The sequence below is a fragment of the Nyctibius grandis genome, chromosome 10 (genome assembly GCF_013368605.1).
Source record: "Nyctibius grandis isolate bNycGra1 chromosome 10, bNycGra1.pri, whole genome shotgun sequence".
Taxonomy (NCBI): domain Eukaryota; kingdom Metazoa; phylum Chordata; class Aves; order Nyctibiiformes; family Nyctibiidae; genus Nyctibius; species Nyctibius grandis.
Window position 1 is genome coordinate 8,900,143 of NC_090667.1, and position 20,871 is coordinate 8,921,013.

Consider the following 20,871-nt stretch of genomic DNA (forward strand, 5'->3'; position numbering starts at 1 on the left):
GTAAGGGAGAGACAGTGAAACAGTTTTCACTCAAAGCGAACTTGCAGCCTGTTATAGCATCCACCACAAACAGACTGACTTTGCTCTGGACCCCCTCTAACATTATTAATATTATAACAAGGCCTTGCATCAGCAACAATGTTTTGACCAGCACTCACTCTCCTGAGATTAGAAATTGCCAATTAATGGCTTCCACTAATAAATCAAATCAAGTTTTATAATGAAAGATCCAATTCTGCAGTACCAAAATCAGAGCACTTTCCTCCCAGCCTCTTCACCTTTCCCTGTTAAATGTCTGTAGCCATAATGGCTTCAATCCTAACACACAAAATGCTTACACTGGACCCAGGGGGCACTTTCATGATCACATAAGGGCTTCAGAATAGGGCTCATTTAATATATCTCCTTTTCTGGAATGCCCTTTCATCCACACTTGTCTTCAAGTGGAAGGATAAGAGAGAGAGAGAGAGAGAGAGAGAGAGAGAGAGAGAGAGAGAGAGAGAGAGAGAATAGTGAAGCCCATGAAGGACATTAGAGGATACTCTTCATATGGAAAAAATGCTGCCATATGTGCAACGGAATCAGTAGGGGGAATGTGCTGGATATGAATTAAGCTATAATGTTGATTTAATATTTATACGATATAAGGCAAAGCATCAGAAGATCCTTATGTCACTGGGTAAGCATTGTAGAGCTATTTCGGAGATGCTGGTTTGTCTGTTAGCGTAGTTCTTTCAGTGTTAAAATAATGAAAATAACAATTTCTTATAAAACCTCCAAAATGCTTCTGAAATAAATGCAAGATGTAAACCTTTCCTCGGAGCTGCCAGTGGGAACTCTGCCCCGACTTCTATGGCCCTCTGCACTGGAAGTGGCTGTTCAGGTGATGCTGCCTGGGTTTTAACTTTCCACGGGCTTTTGGGGAATATCAGACTCCACATTTAATTATGTGCCAGGAGAAGAAAGGATTTAAGAAACTGGGAGGAACAGCAACAGCAAAAAAATGCAAAAAAAAAAAAGGGTTACCGTGAAACTACGGAGGCCCCTGCTAGGTATGACAAGTCTGTATTTTCCACTATGGATACAACACGGTGTATTCCGTTGCTATTATGCAGACGGTACTTACACCAAGCGCCTACACTTTAAGGATATGCTATTCAGAGGCACTGAATTTCTGCAATCTCCACCTCATTGAGCTGCAGCTACAAGCAGCCAGTTTCCCTGGAAAGCAGGATTACCTAAACGTTTGTTTCCTGTGGGCCCTTAGCGATTGTAGTGCTAAATGCAGAATTATTCACACAGGCATTTATCCTTCCCTTTTCTTGGAACAAAAGGCACTGAGCTAAATTCTGGGGCAGTGAGAGGAGATGCAAATCCCCTGGCTATAATGGATTTCTGCCACAGGTAAATTTGACTAATTATTTTCATAAAACTGAATGAGGAAAGGATTCACATCTCAACATTTGTTGCTGATTTAGCATGTGGCATAGAAAAAGGACAGGCTAGCTATAAGCTAGACAAAGCTATTAGACATTACCGTTCAGACAACACCTACCTCACTCCAAACCAGCATGGTGCCGAATATGACCTGTAACCCATCAAAGAAATTGTCTCCTATGATGATGACAGTGGCACCTCCTGTAGTCCATCCTTCACTTGGACTGATGGCTTTGATACATGGTGTAGCTGCTTTTCAACACACATGAAAAAGAGAAGTATTCTGCTGTTAGAACCAGATTTTAATGATAGAAGACTTGAGAAAAATGAAATAAAAGGAGCTTTCATTTTCCCCCCTTACTAACACAAAGATTTCAGCAATCACGTTCTTTCTCGTATATGTACATGACCTCAAACTGTATCTTTGGAAGCATTTTTTCTCAATTAATTTCTGTTTGATTTTGTTATCTGTATTGAAAAAATTAACTTTTTAAAACCTGAAATAACAAAAAAATCACAGCATGATGGGCAGAGACCAATTGGAAATCAGGACAAATCCTTATCTTTATATGAAATGTGCAATACCTGAGTTAATAAAACAATCTCCAGTGAGGCTGCTTTATTATCCATCATAATCTAAATTCATCAAGGAAACTCCTATAAATATTATGGAAAATACTGGTTAAATAAAAAAGGATATAACCCTCAGCATTTCTTTAACTATTCTGCAATCAGATCCAGGTTGTTCTAGCATTAAACCACCCTGCCCTGCTTAATGCTTTGGCTACTACAAAAAAAAAAAGCAAAACCTACAACCCTGCCATCTAGTCATTCCGGTTATGTTGCATCTACTGGAGAATTAAGAAGCATGTAAAACATATTCTGCCATATTCACAGAGCCTGTCCCCTCTTTCACTAGCCGCTTTCTTGGCATCGTATGTACTAAGTGTCTTCTGAGAGGATGTTGAAAACTCAAGCACTGCTCAAAGTAGTAAGCTCAAATCTCGGTGTAAGATCTTCTGGTTTAAGACTATCAAAGCAGAAGCACGCTTAACTTTATATACTGGTGGGACAGGGCAATATAAACATCCACATTCTGATTCTCCTCCTCTGCAGTACTAGAGTACATCAGAATTTAACTGTGCTGAAGCAACAGGAATAACATTACTGTAAAAATAACCTGAATAAGACAAAAAGCCCTGGGTAACTCTCAGCTGTGGAGTCTCAGGCTGGTCACACAGGTGGATGAAAAGAAGCAACTCCATGCCAAACGCCACCAGCTTCTCCTTGCTAATACAGCATGAGGTGAAAACATGACACCATACCATTAGATAACATTTTCAGTAAAGTGGGTACTTCAACAATTTCATTCACCATGAAAAACAGATTCCTTAAGGAGCAGCAAAATTCCACCAGTCAACCTCGTGTTGAAAAGAAAGATTCTTTTCTTTAGATATAAACCCAGTCCTCAGCAGAGAGAAGAGGCTGGCTCCACTGAAAACACATGAAGTGCTGCCATTGCCCACTTTGATTCTGCAATGTCAATCAGGTGTCAATCAGCAGGACTTTGTTAGCTGCATATATATATATATATAACTATATATATCTGCATATACACTTCTTCTTTTAGGGTTGCTGGCATTTGGCTGCTACTTGGTTGAAAGTCTGGCTGAGCTGTTAAGTTGGTTTGTAACTTTGAGCATTTGATGACGTACTCAAGGGAGAGCACTCAGGCACTCCATCAGGTAAGGATTTACTAGGAGGACAGGGGTGTGAAAGCAACCCACATATTAGCACCATCCAGGCCACACTCTTGCACCCATGAATTACTTAATGCAGCTGTGTAGTGGCACATCCCCTGCCCTACGTTCTTCTAATTGTAAAGACAGTAAATTAATTCATTCACAGAAGCCTACTTTAAAGTGCTCCAGACATAAATCACTGAAGAGATCCTGTGCATCTTTATGATTACTTAGTGAAGTTCTGGTCGGTTGGAGCTAATTGCAAGAGTTGGTGAGGCTGGTGAGAAGCTCCTTCCTCCCAGCCCATGGGCAGGGCAGGCAGGCGTGGAGCTGGGAAGCAGGAGGGACCTGGAAAGGGAGCTGTTGAGTCACCCTTAGCAGTGAGTGTTGCTGTGGGCACTACTACAGACTGGCAACACCAGTGATGGAACACATGCATGGGGAGCAAACAGACCCCGTCCCTAACCTACGAAAGGTTGTAAGTGTCAGGCACAAACTTTTCCACTACTTAAGCCGATGGGGATGCCAGCTCTGGTGAAAAACACAAACACACAGGCAGAAAAAAATCATTACCCTACTCCAAACTTGGCAGAGCACAGCCATTAACTTTTACATGAGCTAACAAAAGAAACATCCTAATGTTACCGTCACAAAAACGTTGCACGCACACAGAAGTAACTTCAATATGTTTAATTTGGATTCAAGTTACTTGCATAAAACTGTGCATAAAAACCATTGCAAAGACCAAAACCAAATGCTTTCCTTTCAGCCAAGCTCATAGCAATGGATTTACAGTGAAAGCAGCTTTTCAAAATGCCATCTAGCCCTTTCACAGAATCGCACTTTTTCATAAATAAAAATTAAAATCACTTCCAAATTACACCCCTTCCAGTATTTCCAGTTGATTGTGGACACACACACCCCACAATAAAACCCAAAGATAATCAGTTTCCCATGTGTCAGAGAATGAGCTACTTTCCTTAAAGACTACAAGCAACATTTTTTTCTTAAATACCACTGAATAAAAACTGTTTGAGACCATAAGCCATTAACAGAAAACATATGCAGGCTTCCAAATTATAGATTCAATTCATCTTTAAAATGAATGCAAGATACTGTTCTGCAGTTACAGGTCCCCACTAAAGGTTTTGCTATTTATCTTGTGATGTTCTTTGCGGCACCTACATTGCACTCAGAAGTGCAAGGTGTGCACTGTCTGTGCTGCCGCATGTATTTGATTCTGATACTTTATACAGGTATGTGCTTAATATCAAATACATGCCAAGTCCCCGGGCAGCCAGGGGGACTTTGAGCAGACGCTCAAGTCCTTGTGCTGCACTAGGGCTGTGGGTTGTTCACCGGAGCACTCTCACCTGCAAAGTCAATGTGACCACTCGCAAGTGTAATTTTATTTAAATTTGTAGCAATTGTGCTGAATCAGTGCCTCACCGAAACTCCTGGCAATAGCCCAGGACATCTCTGGGGAGGAAAAGACAGGACTTGGTGGTTTAATAAGCAGGGCAGGTCGGTACCCTTTGCAGGCACTACCTGAGAAGCAGCGAGAGCACTGTGCATTCCCAAAAGATTTCAGGGCATTATTTTCCCTTGGGACTGGTTACAAAAACCAGTGGTACCTCCCAACTTGCCCCACACAGCTTCTCTTATCTTCAAATGCAAGTGTCTCTAAAGACTGGAAGGGCTGCACAAAGATGCTGCCCCACAAGAGAAGCCGTGCTGAAGGGCTGCATCCTGAAGACGCCTGAGGAGACGTGCTGAGGGAGGCATCCAGACTGCTACCTGTTTTTGAAGGCACAAACATGTTTATACAATGAGATATTTGCAACAGCCAGTGTCATTTGGGACATTGGTCTTACTAAAACTTTGCCCTTCCCAGGCCCTTTCCTTGGAGCACCAGGAAGGAGGATGGAAGAATCAGGTCCCATTTGCCAGCATCACCACAGGTGACGTTGGGAGGGGAGCAAGGCAATGACCTCAGCTCTATTTATGCCCCTGGTACAAATGTCTAGCCAGCTCAGGCCCTCAGCTCTTCATATTTCTTCTGTTAATCATTTGGCAACTTTCAATAGTGCTGTCTGGAAGGTGTTTACTTCTGCACAACCCTAGGAAAATAGAGCTACACAGAATAATCTTTTCATTGGAGACCTTGAGTTTTCTACATTTTGTTTTGGTCACAAGAGAAACCAGAGTACAGAACATTTTTCTGCACAATGCAAAGTTCCAGAATCTCTAGCTGGAATTAACTATAATACTTTTCAATATTACCAAGAAAAAGAAAATATTTTGTTTCAAAATATTATCACTTCACGTGCCCTTCTGTAACATCAAAGCATCATTTCTAAAACGGTGTTTTTAAAATAAACAGAAAAAAGTTACATGCAATTTAAGTTTTTCTGTAGAAAAAGAGATTTTAGTTGAAGTCTGAAACTTCACTGATAAAAAAAATGCAGCTAAGGACTTTAGACCAGTTCCAGTAAAGGCAATGAAGTGTACATGATTGGTAACATGAATGAGCAGCTGACAGCCAACTACAACCAGAACCAAAAGAGTTTGGTAGCCTAATTATCAGATAAGATGTTAAGATTCTTTGGCGTGAGTGTATTACATTTGCTGCATATTTTCAACACAGTCTTTGGACTGAGGAAAAACTAAATATTACCCCTCCAACTGCAGGTACGGACCTTGCATCTCCTTGCTGAAGGTGATGTGGTCACATCCTCCACCTGCTGATATGGCCTAAGTTATGAGTCTTAATGAGCTGCTCTCCTTCTTTGCATAATATCAAGGCAAATCAGTGTTAACATCTGACATGTTTCATCGTGCTGCTCCTGCAGCTCAAGTTAACAGATATAGATGTTAGAGGGAGGCACTGCAATCCCAAACCTATCGAAGCCAATGGGAATTCTGCTGCTGGCTTCAAAGCTAAGCTCTCTATCAATAAATTTTAAGGATTTATGAGCAAAAACCTTAATGACTTTCAAGAAAAACAATGTTCTTTTGAAATCTTCATCTTTTCTCAGAATATACATTGTTAAAATCTTATGACCTTCCACACAAAGGATGGTAGGTACCAATCTCAGCACACAGGTAGCAAAAGTTTTCCGTTGTGTGCTGTGTGTCGGTGTGTTCCTGTGTTCCCATGCTCCCCTAGCTACCGATATACAGGGGATTTTTCTTCCTTCAAACTGTGACAATAAAATGATTACCCCGCCACAGTTTAGCATAATGGTTCAGAAATGCTCGTGGCATATTGCGGAGTTAAAGTGGAAATTATTAGGTAGCTCTTCTTTGTTATAATAATGATCACTCCACAAATAAAAGCTCTTCTCCCAAAGGTACTGCAAGGCACAAAATGCTAATTCTGAAGATTATGTGTGCGCTTTTATTAAATATTACTATGCCCTGTCTGTTTGAGGGCTTCACTGCTCTGATTGTTTTATGAGTGCCATGTTAATGTCAGCCCCATCTTGCTAGCAGCAGGCATACATTTTAGCTTTTGTATGAGAGTTGATCAAAGGCCGCGTGCTGAGGGAATTGCTGAGAAAACACGGACAAGCGATAAAAATCTAACAGATTAATTGGTTTAAATTTCATTTCAGGGCGTTGAACTTTGGCTCAGGACACTAATACTACACTACTAGTCAGAGCCTAATTACCACATTTCCAATTTGCCTCTGAACAGTGCTTGGAAGGGAGAATAAGAACGGTACTAATAATACTAATAGCAATAATAATAATAACAAAACAACAGCAATAACGTCTCCTCAAAGCTTCTTGTACATGTTTAACAACTAACTTTGTGTGCAAGCAATTGCACTAGGAAATCCCTCTCCCCCACATCACCATCCATCTGCCTCCTGAGCATTTCTATCTGCCTCAAATAACACCTGAAAATAGAAGAAATAGCAGACGCCCTCAGGAGCAGTAAACATCTGAATTTACAGAATCAATAAGCTACCGATTCAAGTTCCTCACAAACACACTGGACATCTCATATTCTTAATTAGGGACCTGCATTTATAAACAGAGATAGCATTTTATCCTCCAACAGAAATTATCTATTCCACTGATAGAAAACAGAGGCCAGAGGAAAAAAAAAAACGTATATACCACAAAGTTTATGGGTGGCCTTGGAATAAGGGTTAATTGAGCTTAGAGGTAAAGGTTCACTGAGTTGAATTAGTGGGATGCACAGCTATCAGCAGGGCTCTGGGACTGCTCTTATTTAGCTTCTGAAATGTATTTGCGCTATGATTAATACCCAGTTTGTGCTGGTGACTGTAAGAATGACCTCGCACGCAGTTTTTATCATGAAGTGTGGTTTCATCCTCCATTATTCCATAGATGAGGCTCTGACAACAGTTGCTGCATCACAACAGCAGTTTAAATGATGGGGTATGTGCTTTTATTTTTCTTCTCTTTAAGAGTATTGTGACACACAAGGGGAGTTGCATAAAGGCAGTTAAAACTGGGAATTCAGAGGAATAGGGAATTTATGTCTCATCTTAGAGGAAGTACTGAAAATATCTGGAGTTTAATTTAATTTTCCTTCCTTTCTTGGGTTCTAATTCCATGCTAAATATATAAATAAACCACAGATTAACCCACAGTTTATGGGTTTGATCCTGGAACCTGTTAAAATGCTTTCACCAAACTACTGATTTTCAGAATATCAAGACAAATCAGTTTTAAGCACTCAAAACCATGACTTATTGAAGTTGTGATTCAACAAACCACTTAAGTAAGTGCTTAAAAAACCTAGCCGAAGAAGTTGCAGAATAGGGAACTAGATTTTTTAAGATATTTGGGCAGTGTTCAGTGCAACGCTGCCAAGAGCTATGTAATGCATACGGAACTGGGTTTTCCCATTTCAAAAACCACTTAGGTTACATGTAGACCACCCTGTGCAGTGCAGAGCTCATCCAACCTGAAACAAGAACTAGCAGCAACAGAGCTGACGTACTAATGCCAATATACTGATCTCAGGAACTGAGCTGTTACATCTCTGCAGTGTAGCAGCGACTCAGTGCTAACTCTGGATTTTCTACAACATTTTTATATCATCTAGTGTAGATCTTCCCTCAGGCACCTCATAGCTACTGAAATCATGGAGGGGTTGTGACTCTGATCAAGGCAGTGCCCAGGCATGGTTTGAGTCTAAATTCCTTTCCCACGGCACTCTGGAGCTGAAGGTGTGCAGCACTTGTGTGCTCAAGGCCTTTTTGATCAACATTTTTAGTTTGGCAAGGTGTGTTTTTCCTTAAAAGAGGAAGATAACATTATTTCTTCCCTTCTCAAACTATAGATTTACACAGGTGTTACAGAGGCGGGAAGGGTTATTCTATTCATCCTTGTTTATTGTGGGTTTTCCACATAAAATTGATTTGTTAAAGTGCTTAATCATGGGGAGGGTGGTTTTTTTAGAGCTGAAAATGATTATTTTCCAAAATTTGCCAGTTTAAGAGAACGAACCAAATATTTGGGGGGGGAGGGGTTGAGTTTGGGTGGAGGGTTGTGGGGTTTTTTTTTTTCTTGAAAATAATTTTCTCATTCCAGAGAATCAGGACTTGTCATCATCTGCTCACCTACCTTGAGCGTGCTGAAAGCTGGACCCTACAAAGTTTGTGTGCCGCACCATGGTACCATTCCAGTCCAGTGTGCAGAGGCATTGCTGGAGTTGTATCCAGCACAAGCAACTGAAAGCAACTCAAGTTTAACAAACCAGCCTGGATGGGAAAAGTCCGCAGGACCATCCCAAAGGTTAGTCATAGACACTTCAGGGAAAGGGAATGTGGCAGAGCTTTTACATATTGTACTGGGGCATTAAATCTTCACTCTTAAGCTAAACAATGCGTTTGCTGTTTATCTTAGTAAAGTGATGATCTTCCTGCTTTCCTTTTTCATATCGCAGCCTGTTCTCTCTCCTATTCTCTCCTGACAATAAGCAGCTGCTGTGCAGGAAACAGGGTAACAGAGGTTTCCCTCTTGAGGAGATAACTCACGCAGCTTTATGCAACGCAGGCACGAGGATGTGATGCCCTGCTCCCCCTTCCCAGCTCCCTCCTTTACAGCATCTTGGTATTTGGGACTTACCATTTGCAAGCTCTAGAGATTACAACACCCTGCCAAAAATGGCAGCCTCCTCCTGGTTCTTCATGACATCTGCATTGGGTGAAATCACCGAACCAAAAATACAAGCGCTGTGCAATCCTTCCAGGCTGGGGGAAGGGAGGGAATGTTGCCTTTGTTTCTGTTTTCAGGTAGTGAAATTACAGGTTTGGCTGTGATTTTCTGCCTAACATTTCAAATGCTCAGTTCCCATTAATGGGAATTGAAAATGTAAATTACCTGGGATAATATTCCACCTACAATCAATACTTAAGCCAGTGTTTCTCTTTTATCCTTTTCTGATGCCTCAGCTAGCAAAGTTACATTTCATGGAGTCCTCTGTGTTTCACTTTCCTTAATGATTTCCAAAGCTCTCAGCTGTTGATCACTACCTGAAAAATGATTGCATGGGAAAAAGAGGCAATCCTGAATAATGAGAGATGTGTTACAAAAAAAAAAAATCCACTGCGTATTTCACTTAAAACATTTCCATAAAAGTAATAATTTAGTTATCTCTAAATAGCAAGAGTTATCTCTACATAGCAAGCTAGTTATCTCTAATTAGCAATCTCTCTGATTGCAAGAGATGTGTTTTCATTCATTCTTTTAAACCCTTTCACATCACAGAGGAAGTTTTGGGGTTTTTTTTGTTTGGTTGGTTTTTACATTAGGAGATACCTCTTGCTTTGCAAAAACACTAAGAGTCCTCAGCATTTCACTGCATGTCAGTAAAACTTGACCTCCAAAAGAGACCTCTGGCATGTTTGGCAAACAATAAATTCCCCAAGAAAAATGTAATGCTGCAAAAGCATTTGAAAATTTGGTTAAATTCAATATATAGCTTCAGCCAAAACATGAAAAAAGAAATATATAAAATCTATATTATTATTCCTGAAAAATATATGTGCTTTTTCTATATACAAGGGGTTTTTTTTCCCCAAGAAGCCTAACAATTTTATTGTGAAAATTTTTGATGATTTTTTTATTTCAAGCAGGCTTTAAACTATAATTTCTGCATTCATTATTTTTGCCCCAAAGTTGGAAGATTTTCACCTTGAGCCGGCCACAAAGAAACTGTTGTGGGTGGCCTTGGCCAAACATCGCACTCTGCCTAAACCAATGCAGCTACTCAGCTCCAGCGCTGATGTGGTCAGCTCGGTTGCACAGGGGATATACACACACTGGATCAGGAGGAGAAACAGTGCATCCAAGAATATTGCATAGGGCCTACCAAATATTGGCAGCGCTTCCAGCTCCACAACTGGGGACAAGTCTGCTCAGACCCAAGCACCAAACCAGTGACTGCTACAGCACGCTCTCCTCCCTCAGGGATGCACAGGCACATTTTGACCCCGAGCAAGATAAATGCTTTACTATGAGCCCCCAAATTACTGCACCTCAATTTCTTCACTCCTTCCTCCATCCCACAGGGTCACTTGCAAAGGCACAGGAACAGTGTTCCTGAAAGATGGGAAGTCGAAGGCAAGAGTATGTAGGGGACCAAGGTGTGATATACGTATGGGATTGCACCATTTTACCTGAATGGGGTTCTCAAAAGGTTTGTTAGTAAAACAGTGAAAAAAATCCTATATGCCTCTCCTGTTTCAATTTCAACAGCTTCCTACTGATTTAACTTCCGCTGATAAGGTTACAGAGCCCAGCTAAGCCAATATGACTTGTTTAAAAACAATAAGCGTGTCCAGAAAGGAGACTGCATCTGTTTAAGTGCACTGAAGTTTAAAAATAGTTGCACTGATGCAATTTCTGGGTGAGGATGAAGGCAACCTTGAGAATGGAAGCCCAAAATGTGTAATATAAATCAGCCCTAAAAGTTTGTCAAAACAAACATCGCTACATAGCTTGCATACCCCAAAACCTACTTAATTTAACTGACTGGTCCTTCAGTGCTGCTAACTAAGGTCCTGAATGAGCAAAGCATTTTATAGGATAGAACCAGCCATTTGTTTAACATTAACCCTGTGGTGTACTGTTTTGCTGAATCTCAGCCTAACAGAAGGGTAGGTGGGTGCTATTTCTAAATTCATGTTTTGTTTCACCACCACCCTGGTCTCATTTTCTCTCTTTTATTTTCTATCAGTACTTTAACAAAACTGTAAATCTCTCACAGCAAATCTCTCTAGAGTCAGAACATCGGACTAGATAAAAGCTCCTGAGCCACAGCATCCCATCCCTGCAAGGTGTAAAAAGCTCAGCATCCCAAGCACAACAGCAGTGAGTCTTGATGTCCAGATGTACACTGCTACATTATGGCCACACTGGCAAGGTTTAGTCCATGATACACAGAAGCTATTCTAGGTGAAATGTAGAGTTCAATCTAACTCTAAATTTTCACTCCACCAAACTAAATATTAGCATCAATTAAACTTTTATGGAATCTTTCACTATCACAAAGAAAAAAACAGAACTCCACCCCCTCAAAATCAGTTAAAACCCCCGCTATATTACATAGCGCAACAATCAGATTTTCACCTGAGATGGATTCTACAGCAAACAAAGAATTTATTTCACCCTGATAAAAACAAGAGCCCCAACTAAAATTAATTTTTAGCTGAAGTCTCTTTGTTCAGCAGAACTGGGAAAGTCTGCCCACAACAGAGAGCTCACAGTAATCATCTTTCAGAAACAGAACAACCCGCATAGAAACACAAAGCAGTTGTGGCAGGGACAGGGAGTGCCTGTAATCCAGTTTCTTCAAGGGAAATTCAAGTATCATAAGAGTTCTTATTCCTCGTCTGATTTCTCTCTCAAATCGCAGGCTGCTCTCTAATGCAATTTCCTGGAGTCTGAGAATCATAAAGTCAAATATGAACAAGTCTAGTGGAAAATCTGTGACGCTAATCTTGGCCTACGTTGTATTTTTAACAGGCACTGAATTTGTACGCCGGATTATCCAGATGGCCATACAGGAATCATCCTGATAGGATTAAACCTTTGTGCTGAACTCTGCTCCATCTGTTCTCGGAGGTTTGCCTATCGCTATCGAAATACGAATGTTCAGCCTATGTCTAGCACCACGACTGAAAGCGCCTGTTTACCACACACACGCACACACATATGTATATGTGCACACACATATCCTTGAGTACTTGATTAGTAACATGACATTAAGTTAGCCTGAAGCTTACCACTAAAGAAACATATTGGTTTTATTATTCATTTGAAGAACAAAGTATGCAATATCTAAATTCAAACAAAAAAGCATTTTTGTTGTTGTTCTGGGACTTGTTCAATTCATTAAACCATAATACTACCATAAATTTATAGATGAAGGCATGACATAAAGCAGCAAGGCTCTTCATCTTCGAAATCTATTAGCATATGAGAACGTATGACACAATCACACTCTGAAGATATCATGGTTAAATATTCCAGATTAAAAAACAGCCAACAACAAAACACATGCGTGCACACAGCACTAGTAGCTGTTATTTGCATCTCGAACTAGTCACAGGCCAAGAACAAAAAAGTACTAGTCAGTCCAAGTAAAAGAAAAGCTTATTCCATTAATGTTGCTTTCTGCTTTTATTATCTATTAATGACAGTCTTCTGCATTCATTGTTGCAGCCTGCCAGATGCAGCAAAGATCCATATTCATCATGTGAGAAAACTGTGCTCAGGCTGTCTCCATGACAGGTTACACGGAGCTGCCAACGGAGAGTCCAAGGTCCGATGGACAGCCTCGGGTTTCCAGGCCCTGGGCCAAGGGAAAAGGTAGGGAATCTGGCTCTTCTGGAAGAAAAGCATCCCAGTGATCAGAAGGCTTAACTTAATTGCTGACCTAGCCAGAAATATACTACAAACTAATGACTACCTAAGATGGAAAGGTTGGATAAGAAAAATAAACAAAATAATTCAACTGATATTATTTTTATTATTATTATTATTATTATTGAGGTTTGATTCAGGAATGCAGTATAATACTCAGGCCATGTTTGTGATGGCAGCGGGACAGCAATGAAGGCGACGTAACCTGAACTGCATTTCAAGCAGAAGCCCTGATCGCATTGCTAAGACTGAGACCCCCTTGTCTCTCCTGTGCAGTGTCTTCCAGACTGTTTCCTCCTCTGTTCTTTGTGCTGCGCTGAACGCAGGGTCAAGCACCCCCTCCCAACCATTTAGGCTTTACTTGCAAAAACACAAGCATAAAAATATATTTATAGTTCATAGTACCTGTCCAGCACTGACACCACATAAAACCAGCACACTGAAAATCACTTGAATACTTTGGACTCAAGCCTACAAATGCTTAGAGAAGTTGTTCTTTCAACGTGTCTGATAAAGTCATGCTATGTTTTTATTTATTTATTTAGGGCCATATTCAGACCACCTACCTAAGGCACTGCAGCATGTAAAAAGTCAGACTCCAGCTCTGTCTGGGTGAGCCAGACTGCCTAAATTAGGATCCTCTTTCCACTATACAATGAGCAGAGATGGGCAGACACCTCTGGAAGCCTGGAGACCTGGGAGCTCTCCACTGGCTCCCGAAAGTACCAAGGGACCTCGACAAGACAGTATCATTGGTAGGAAGCAGCCAGAAGCAACCCCGTAAGAAATATTTGGCAGCTGATCTTGAACAGGCACCTGGCTCTGGGCTTTCCAGCAGGCACCTCTGCTCAGACTCAGGGCTGACTGAGGAGGCAGCACTCACCATTGCCTTCAAGGTCATAATCCCAGGAAGGGGATAATTTTCCCCAAAGGGCCCCTAATCAGAGTTGCTTTACCTTTCAGTTCCACACAGGGCCAAACCTCGTCAGAAATATAATTTTTCCCCCGTCTTCATCTCCCCAAAGAGCCCAGCAAGTTGAGCGATGCTCTCACCTGAACATTCAGCAGCGAAGCGCTGTGACTCAAACCCCAACCCACAAACTAAAGCTGCAGCTGAAAAGATGAGCAGTGTTGCGGTCAGGCCTGCAATTTACCTCCAAGTGCTGGCCTTCCCTCTCAGCACAGATCAGCTAACAACAAACCTATGAATTCCATACACAAGCCCGGGTTTTCAGCGAACAGCAGCGCGAGCTGTCTGTCCAGTCTCCAACAGCAAGGGAAATCCAGCACTTCTGCTGCCATTTCACAACCCAAACAGGGACCTCTGCGGGAAACGTGCTTTGCTTTTTCATGGGACGGATACAGAACCTCTGAGAGAGCTGCTAAAAACCATAGTGATAAGGTATTAACTAAACATAATTAATTTTGAATTTTCTTCCACTCCCATTGCTAACAGACACTTCAATGGTAGTACAGTAAGAAGCACACAGGTTCCTGCAGCATTTAGGACTAGATTTTTGGAAGCACCCAGCTAACTAGTGGTTCCAGTAAGCACCTAATGGGATTTTTAAAGTACCAGACAGACAAGCACAGAAATTCTGTAGCGAGAGTTTTGAAAATCCCACTAAACACCAACCTGAAGCTGTAGGCACATTGGTGCTTTGAGAGTTTGGCTTTATGTCTAAGAACTTCCAAAAAGATTACTTTGGGGTTCCTACACTTTTGGGTGACCACAAAAATGGATTAGAAGTTCAGGAAGCCCTAAACACTCACTTCATGAAGGATAGTATCTTGTTGAGCATCTCACATTGGCCCTTGTACGTTAACTTGCAGATCTAAATGTCTGAATTACATTTGAAAAATAAATTTAAACTGCTAGATTTCAGACAAGTTTTTCATAAATCTCTATTCTTGATCTTTTTAATAAAGTTCCTAACCCTACTCACTTCACTCCATGACGTCATAAACCAGCACTGCTTATATTACAGTCACTTTCATGCTAAAGATTTGTTTTGTCACAGAGAGAACTATAAATTCATGGAATAAAGGTGGGAAGCAGAAAGGACTAATTGTGACACACAAAGCTTTCTGCTTTTGCTCAGCAAACAGTTTGGGCTGAGATTTTAAAAAACACTTTATGAAGTTGTACCACTGGCTTTAATGAAAGCACACTTTTCCCAATGTCATGCACAACTGAAAATCCTGTATTCTGGATTTGGGCCAAACACAAACCCTGTCTCCATTCCAATATTAATTATTAGTAGTTTATTTTTACTCTTTACTACTAACATTAATAATTTTCAGATGGCAACCCAGATTAGAATAACCACTCTAAACGTCCCACCCTGGTGGGTTCCATTTTCTGCATCAGTTTCCTGGTTTATGCTATTAACTCATTTCCTTGGATGTGGAGGAGCTTTGTCAAATACTCATTTTGCTGGGGAAACACTTGGCAGGCACCCTACAATGGACAGCAAGAGAGAGACCTGAATGCTCACACTGGTCTTCTCTCAGTTCAATGAGAACATATGCAGCCTGAGATGCAAAAATATTGAGTTCATTATTTGTGAAGTTTTCTAACGAGAATATTCAAAATGACAATTTGGTGGAAAATTTTCATCTAAACAAAACTTTAATTCCGAGATTGTTAGCGCTTAGCTGGTACACAGCTTTGGACATAAGTTCCACGGGAAGAGAGACCTTTCATAATCACCGATTGCTTTGGGGTATTCAAATACTCGAGGCCCTAACGTGAAACATTTGGAAGTGTCCAGATACCTGCGAACTGCTGTGAATGCCATGACCTTTTACAACGTCCAGATGAGCTCTCAAAAAATCACTAGTTGTTGGCCTTAATTTACAAATCACAACTCACAAAATCCTTTCCTTTGTACTCTGCCCAAATCAGCAGGGAACTGGAATGAAAAAAACATATTTTCCCTATATAACAACAACAAAGGTATCCTACAACAAACAAGTTAAGTTAGAGGAATTTGGTCAAAAATAATATTAATCATATTACAATAATATGTTTTGTAATTTGCTGGTGTGCACATTTTGGAAGGTCGGAAAAACAACATCTGGCAAAACTTCACTGCCATACAGTGCAGTATGTCTCAAACGTTTCTCTAATCCTCATGTCATTATTCTCCCCTATGATGCCATTGTATTAGTGACACGGTGGCCAGCAAAGCAAATTGAAATGTAATGAATGCTCATTATCTATGAATATTCATTGCCTATTTGAGTGCTACTGAATGTTCTCCTGTACTGGTAGCTGTGAAGTTTCTGCCAAACAGAGCAGCTACGGTTTTTCTACTTGCATAACTGTACTTCGATTCCTCTGAGGTCTGGAGAGAAACCTCAAACCTTCAGAAAGTGGTTGGTCTAACTCTCCAAATAAGAGTCAACTCTCATGGTGGTTGGAGAATTTCCATCTGAACTTTTCTCCCTTATCTGTTTGCTGTAACAAAACAGGCTTTTTTTCACACAAATCTGTATCAAATTTTAATGACAGTTTTCCCCATGTTTTTTTCTTTTTGCAATTTTGGGAGCACAGTTCTGAAAGCTCCTCTGGGAAATTCACAAAATGCGCTCTATCTTCATCCAGGTACTATTTTTCCATGAATTCATGACATCCTCGTAACAATAGAGGGTAACAACATATCACAGCTTGACATCGTTTAGATATTCTGGGGGAAGGGCTGTTTTATTTTTCATTTATTTGAAAAACATAAAGGGCAGCTGCTCATGGGTAGAAACTGCCACACCTTATCTTTTTAAAATCAAGGTGTCTCCTGCTTCCATTGTAGTATTTTTTCCTTTTTCAATTAGACATGACACTAGATCCCTGATAAGTGACTCTCAAGCAGGAATCCTTTCTAACTGTGGTAATTGGAGTACTCCAACTTGACTTTTCAGGAGGTATTTCCATGGGCATTATGTAACAGCAACCCTTTTTATTAAAGACTAGAATACTTCAAATGGTATCTCTTAAGTCTCCTGTGACATGGCAGCAGCGGTGTTAGTACATATATGTTTTGAAATAGTGTTTAAATAATGAAAAATATCACAAACTCAAATCTCCAACTTCACGAAATACCTACAGCCTAATGACAGAACTGAAATTCTGCAATCTCCTCGCCCAAATCAACCATTAAAAATCTGCCTCCCAGAAAATCATTTAAATCTTGTTTTTATTTAGCCTCAGACTAAAAATAAATTTTGAAAGATCAAAACTACTGCAGCCAGATATTCCAAGCTTTTGAGTACCTCTCCTTCATGGCTGATTTATGACCTAGACAAATAGAAACAAGATTTTCTGCTTTCTGTTTGACATGATTGGCTGTAAGAAGGGCAGCTCCACCTACCCACCCACCCAGTTCTTGTGAAATTCTCAGTAATATCCAAAGAAGAAGCAGGGGTCCGGGCCTGCAAACAGCTACTCTGCTCTGGTGAAGATTAAAAAAAGACATCAACATAATTCAGTGGGGCATCATTTAGCTAACACAGTTTTGGCTACCTAAATCGTAGCTGTACGAAACTGACCTCTGCTGTGTTTTGCTAACCTGATGGATCCCAAGATTTTACTCCTGAAGGGACCATTTCGATCACACAGCCTGACATCCTGCATAGCGCCCGCCAGCAATTCCTAGGTGAGGAATTACTCACGCTCTTAACCTCTCCTCGACCCGCTGTATACTATTTAGGAAGATACCACATTCTGACTTATTATTTGCAACCTGCAGAGAACCTGCAGTTTTGGCAACTTACTTCAGTGGTCCCTAGAGTTAAAATCTTGTTGAGATCATATTGAAGTCTTTATCTACAAATTCTCTAAAGTGAAGCACTTAACTTTCTGGCCATATTTTGTCTCTGCAGAAGAACAAATGCTGCAGCTCCATCTGAGTACACATACTGGACTAATCCAGCCCTGGTGTGCTCACTTATATTAGAAACATACAGTAAGTCCACAGGGCAGCGAAGAGGTTAATATTATACACTTGGTGAGGTCAAGCTCCAAGAACACATAACAAGCCATTATGTAAAAAATTGCCTGAATTTATGAGTCACTGCATTTATGAAGGAACCAATATGAAAAAGACAACTTGGCAAAAGGAAGGAAAATGATTTCCAGCTTGAAGTTTTGCAATCATTCAGTATATCAAGGCTCACTTACTGTTATTACTATCCATGTTGTGCAATGTTCTGAAAGTCACATTTTTTCCCTTGTGTATGCATAGAGATGTCCAACAACCCTAGGTATTCTTCCCTCATAGAAAATAAATTAGAAAGCGCACATAACCCAGAATAACACACAAGATCCCCTCAAGTAGAGTGGTAGAAGCCTAATATTTTTTTTCAATATTTCCCTTCTAAATAATAAATCAAGCCCACTGCATTTCTCTATATGGAGAAATATATGGTGCAGAAAAAGCTGGTGTGCTTATATTTTTCACATAATCACAAAAACATTCTTAAGTGAAGCACTAAGATGCAACAGGTGCTTCCACACATAGATGAAACAAGTCAAACATTGAAGTTTCTTTGTTTAAACCTGGCCATTTGTCAATGCAGTTGTCCCTAACTTAGATTAACAACCTGAACCTATACCACCTAAGGGTAAAATGTTTCAAGTTTTGAAGATAAACCTTTCTCAACGCACTAATATATTTTGCTTCAGTCAGTATTCTGTCTTGTATTAACAAATTTCATCAACTAGCATGGACACATGCAACACCAAGGGATCCAGGGTTGAAATGGTTAAAAACAGCTGATAGGGGCATCCTCTTCACGACTGTCCGCACTGCCAAAAATGTGGTGGTTAATGTTGTGGCAAAGCCACTTCCAGCACAAGAACCAGGCCACTAAGTCAGATTTCTGAGCAACTTTCAGGAACCATCAACTGACGTGCCCAGCCCATGCAGCTGGTATACAATGATCATTCTCAACAAGTCTGTTACAGTCGGACTAGATACAATAATACTTAAAGGCACTCAGTCTCAAAGATTATCCTCTCAAAATAGTTTATAAAGTGGGGAAAAACTTCCCTTTTTTATTAACTGAAACAGAAAACATCTAATCAACTAAGACACAGCCTAGCAATCATTTTTGCTTTCAAATTTGAAGATTTAGTGGGAAATCCATGCATGTGCCTACTGTGGTGACTGTGGGCTCTCAGATTGCCCAGGATAGGCAGGATTGGCAAGAAAAACTCTTTAAATGGCCCACTGCTGTCAAGAGGATCTACCTGACATACCCAGCTGAGGCAAAGAACTACTACTCTTCACTTACTGTAGGAGGTTTTGCACCTGCAGACAGCAAATGGTCTGAATCACTCATTACTATCATTAACTAAAACAACATAGTAGAAGCTTGGCTGTCTCAGGCACCATAATAGAGGGACTGAATAATCCAGCCATTTCCAGTATAAGGCAGACACTAATAATGGCTTTGTTATACAATGACCTATTTTAGATATATATACACACACATAGATTTTTATATATTTCATATTAAAATAATGGCAGGACATTGTTTTAGAAATCATGGTTGTCTCTTCCATCTGCAAATTCTGACATCATGTCTTATAATTTGTCCTTATTTCTACCCTGCATCTTTCCTCTTTTGCTGAGCTGACTCTGAACAAAATGACCAGCAAACCTCACCATCACCTAATTCTTCAGTGCTCTCCTATGGAGGAGGAGGAGAAGGAATGAAAAGAAAAAGAACTAAAACTGTCCCTTTAAAAATCCAAGCATTTAAGCTGCTTGTCAGTCGTCTTCCTGACAAGGCCACTTGAATGTATTCAGGAATATTTGCATAAATGCTCACAGTGAGTTCACCGTGGCAGCTAGCACTAATGGTACATAAAGTAATTTAGTCACTTCTCTTAGGCATCCTGTCAGGGTGATAAGCACCCCCTCTTCGCCTTGTTGCATATTAGATCATTAGATAATAAAGTGTTAGAGCATGCAAACTGACAGGGTCTCAGGGACTATCATTTTTCGAGGGCATTGCATTCTGCCAGTGAGGAAAAATAATAGAGAAAACGATGCTGCAATTGGCTTTACGTTCTTGTAAAGCCATTCAAAGATTTGCAGGAAAAAATAATTTTTACTTTGCGGTGATACGAGAGTTTTAACTGGAAACTTTGCAGACATCTGCAGCGGTGGACTTCATGCTGGTAAACTTGAAAAGGGTTGTTGTAAACCCTGTCAGAATTCCCTCCTTCCATAAGCTAGTAACTTAAATTGCATTGGAAAGATTTTGCTTTTAAAATTGACACCCTGGGATGAACTACAAGCTGAAATATATTCTACTGGTTGGGGCCTATTGACTCTTCACTCTACACCTTACTATATATGTACAATTTAGGAAGGTCAACCACACCGGCTTTCTGGTTTACCATAAATATAAAACAAGTGAGGATCCAACTATTTGTGAATGAAAAAGTGATAATTATTGAAAACCGCAGATTACTGTGGCTTACCCTATTTATACCACACAGAGATGTATGAAATAATTGACTTCTGCCAGCTATTACTTTTGAAAGATAGATAGATATATTTATTTGAAATACGAGCTTCTTAACCTGCTGGTTTCAAGAAGGACAGTGTGTGGATACAAAACCATGATCTAGGTTCCCAGTTATATTCAGAGAGACAAGCTACGAAAAGGAACTTTCATTTTACTGTCTGACAAGCAAGATATAAATAGAGATGTGTTGGATGTCCCAAAAATAATCCAGGCTACCTGCTAATGAGATGGTAAAACCCAA

General features: G+C 40.3%; 1 protein-coding gene across 9 annotated transcripts in view; it reads right to left on the reverse strand.

Annotated features, from left to right (window-relative positions):
- The window catches only part of EBF1 (EBF transcription factor 1), a 282,156-nt gene that overhangs the window by 73,574 nt on the left and 187,711 nt on the right, over positions 1-20,871 (reverse strand). For 5 of the 9 annotated variants that reach the window (XM_068408439.1, XM_068408435.1, XM_068408437.1 and 2 more), the window contains exon 9: positions 1,556-1,689. In XM_068408439.1, coding sequence (XP_068264540.1) covers positions 1,556-1,689 — 134 coding nt within the window. The remainder of the gene's footprint in view (positions 1-1,555; positions 1,690-20,871) is intronic. The other 4 variants (XM_068408440.1, XM_068408436.1, XM_068408438.1 and 1 more) reach the window with 1 other exon arrangement.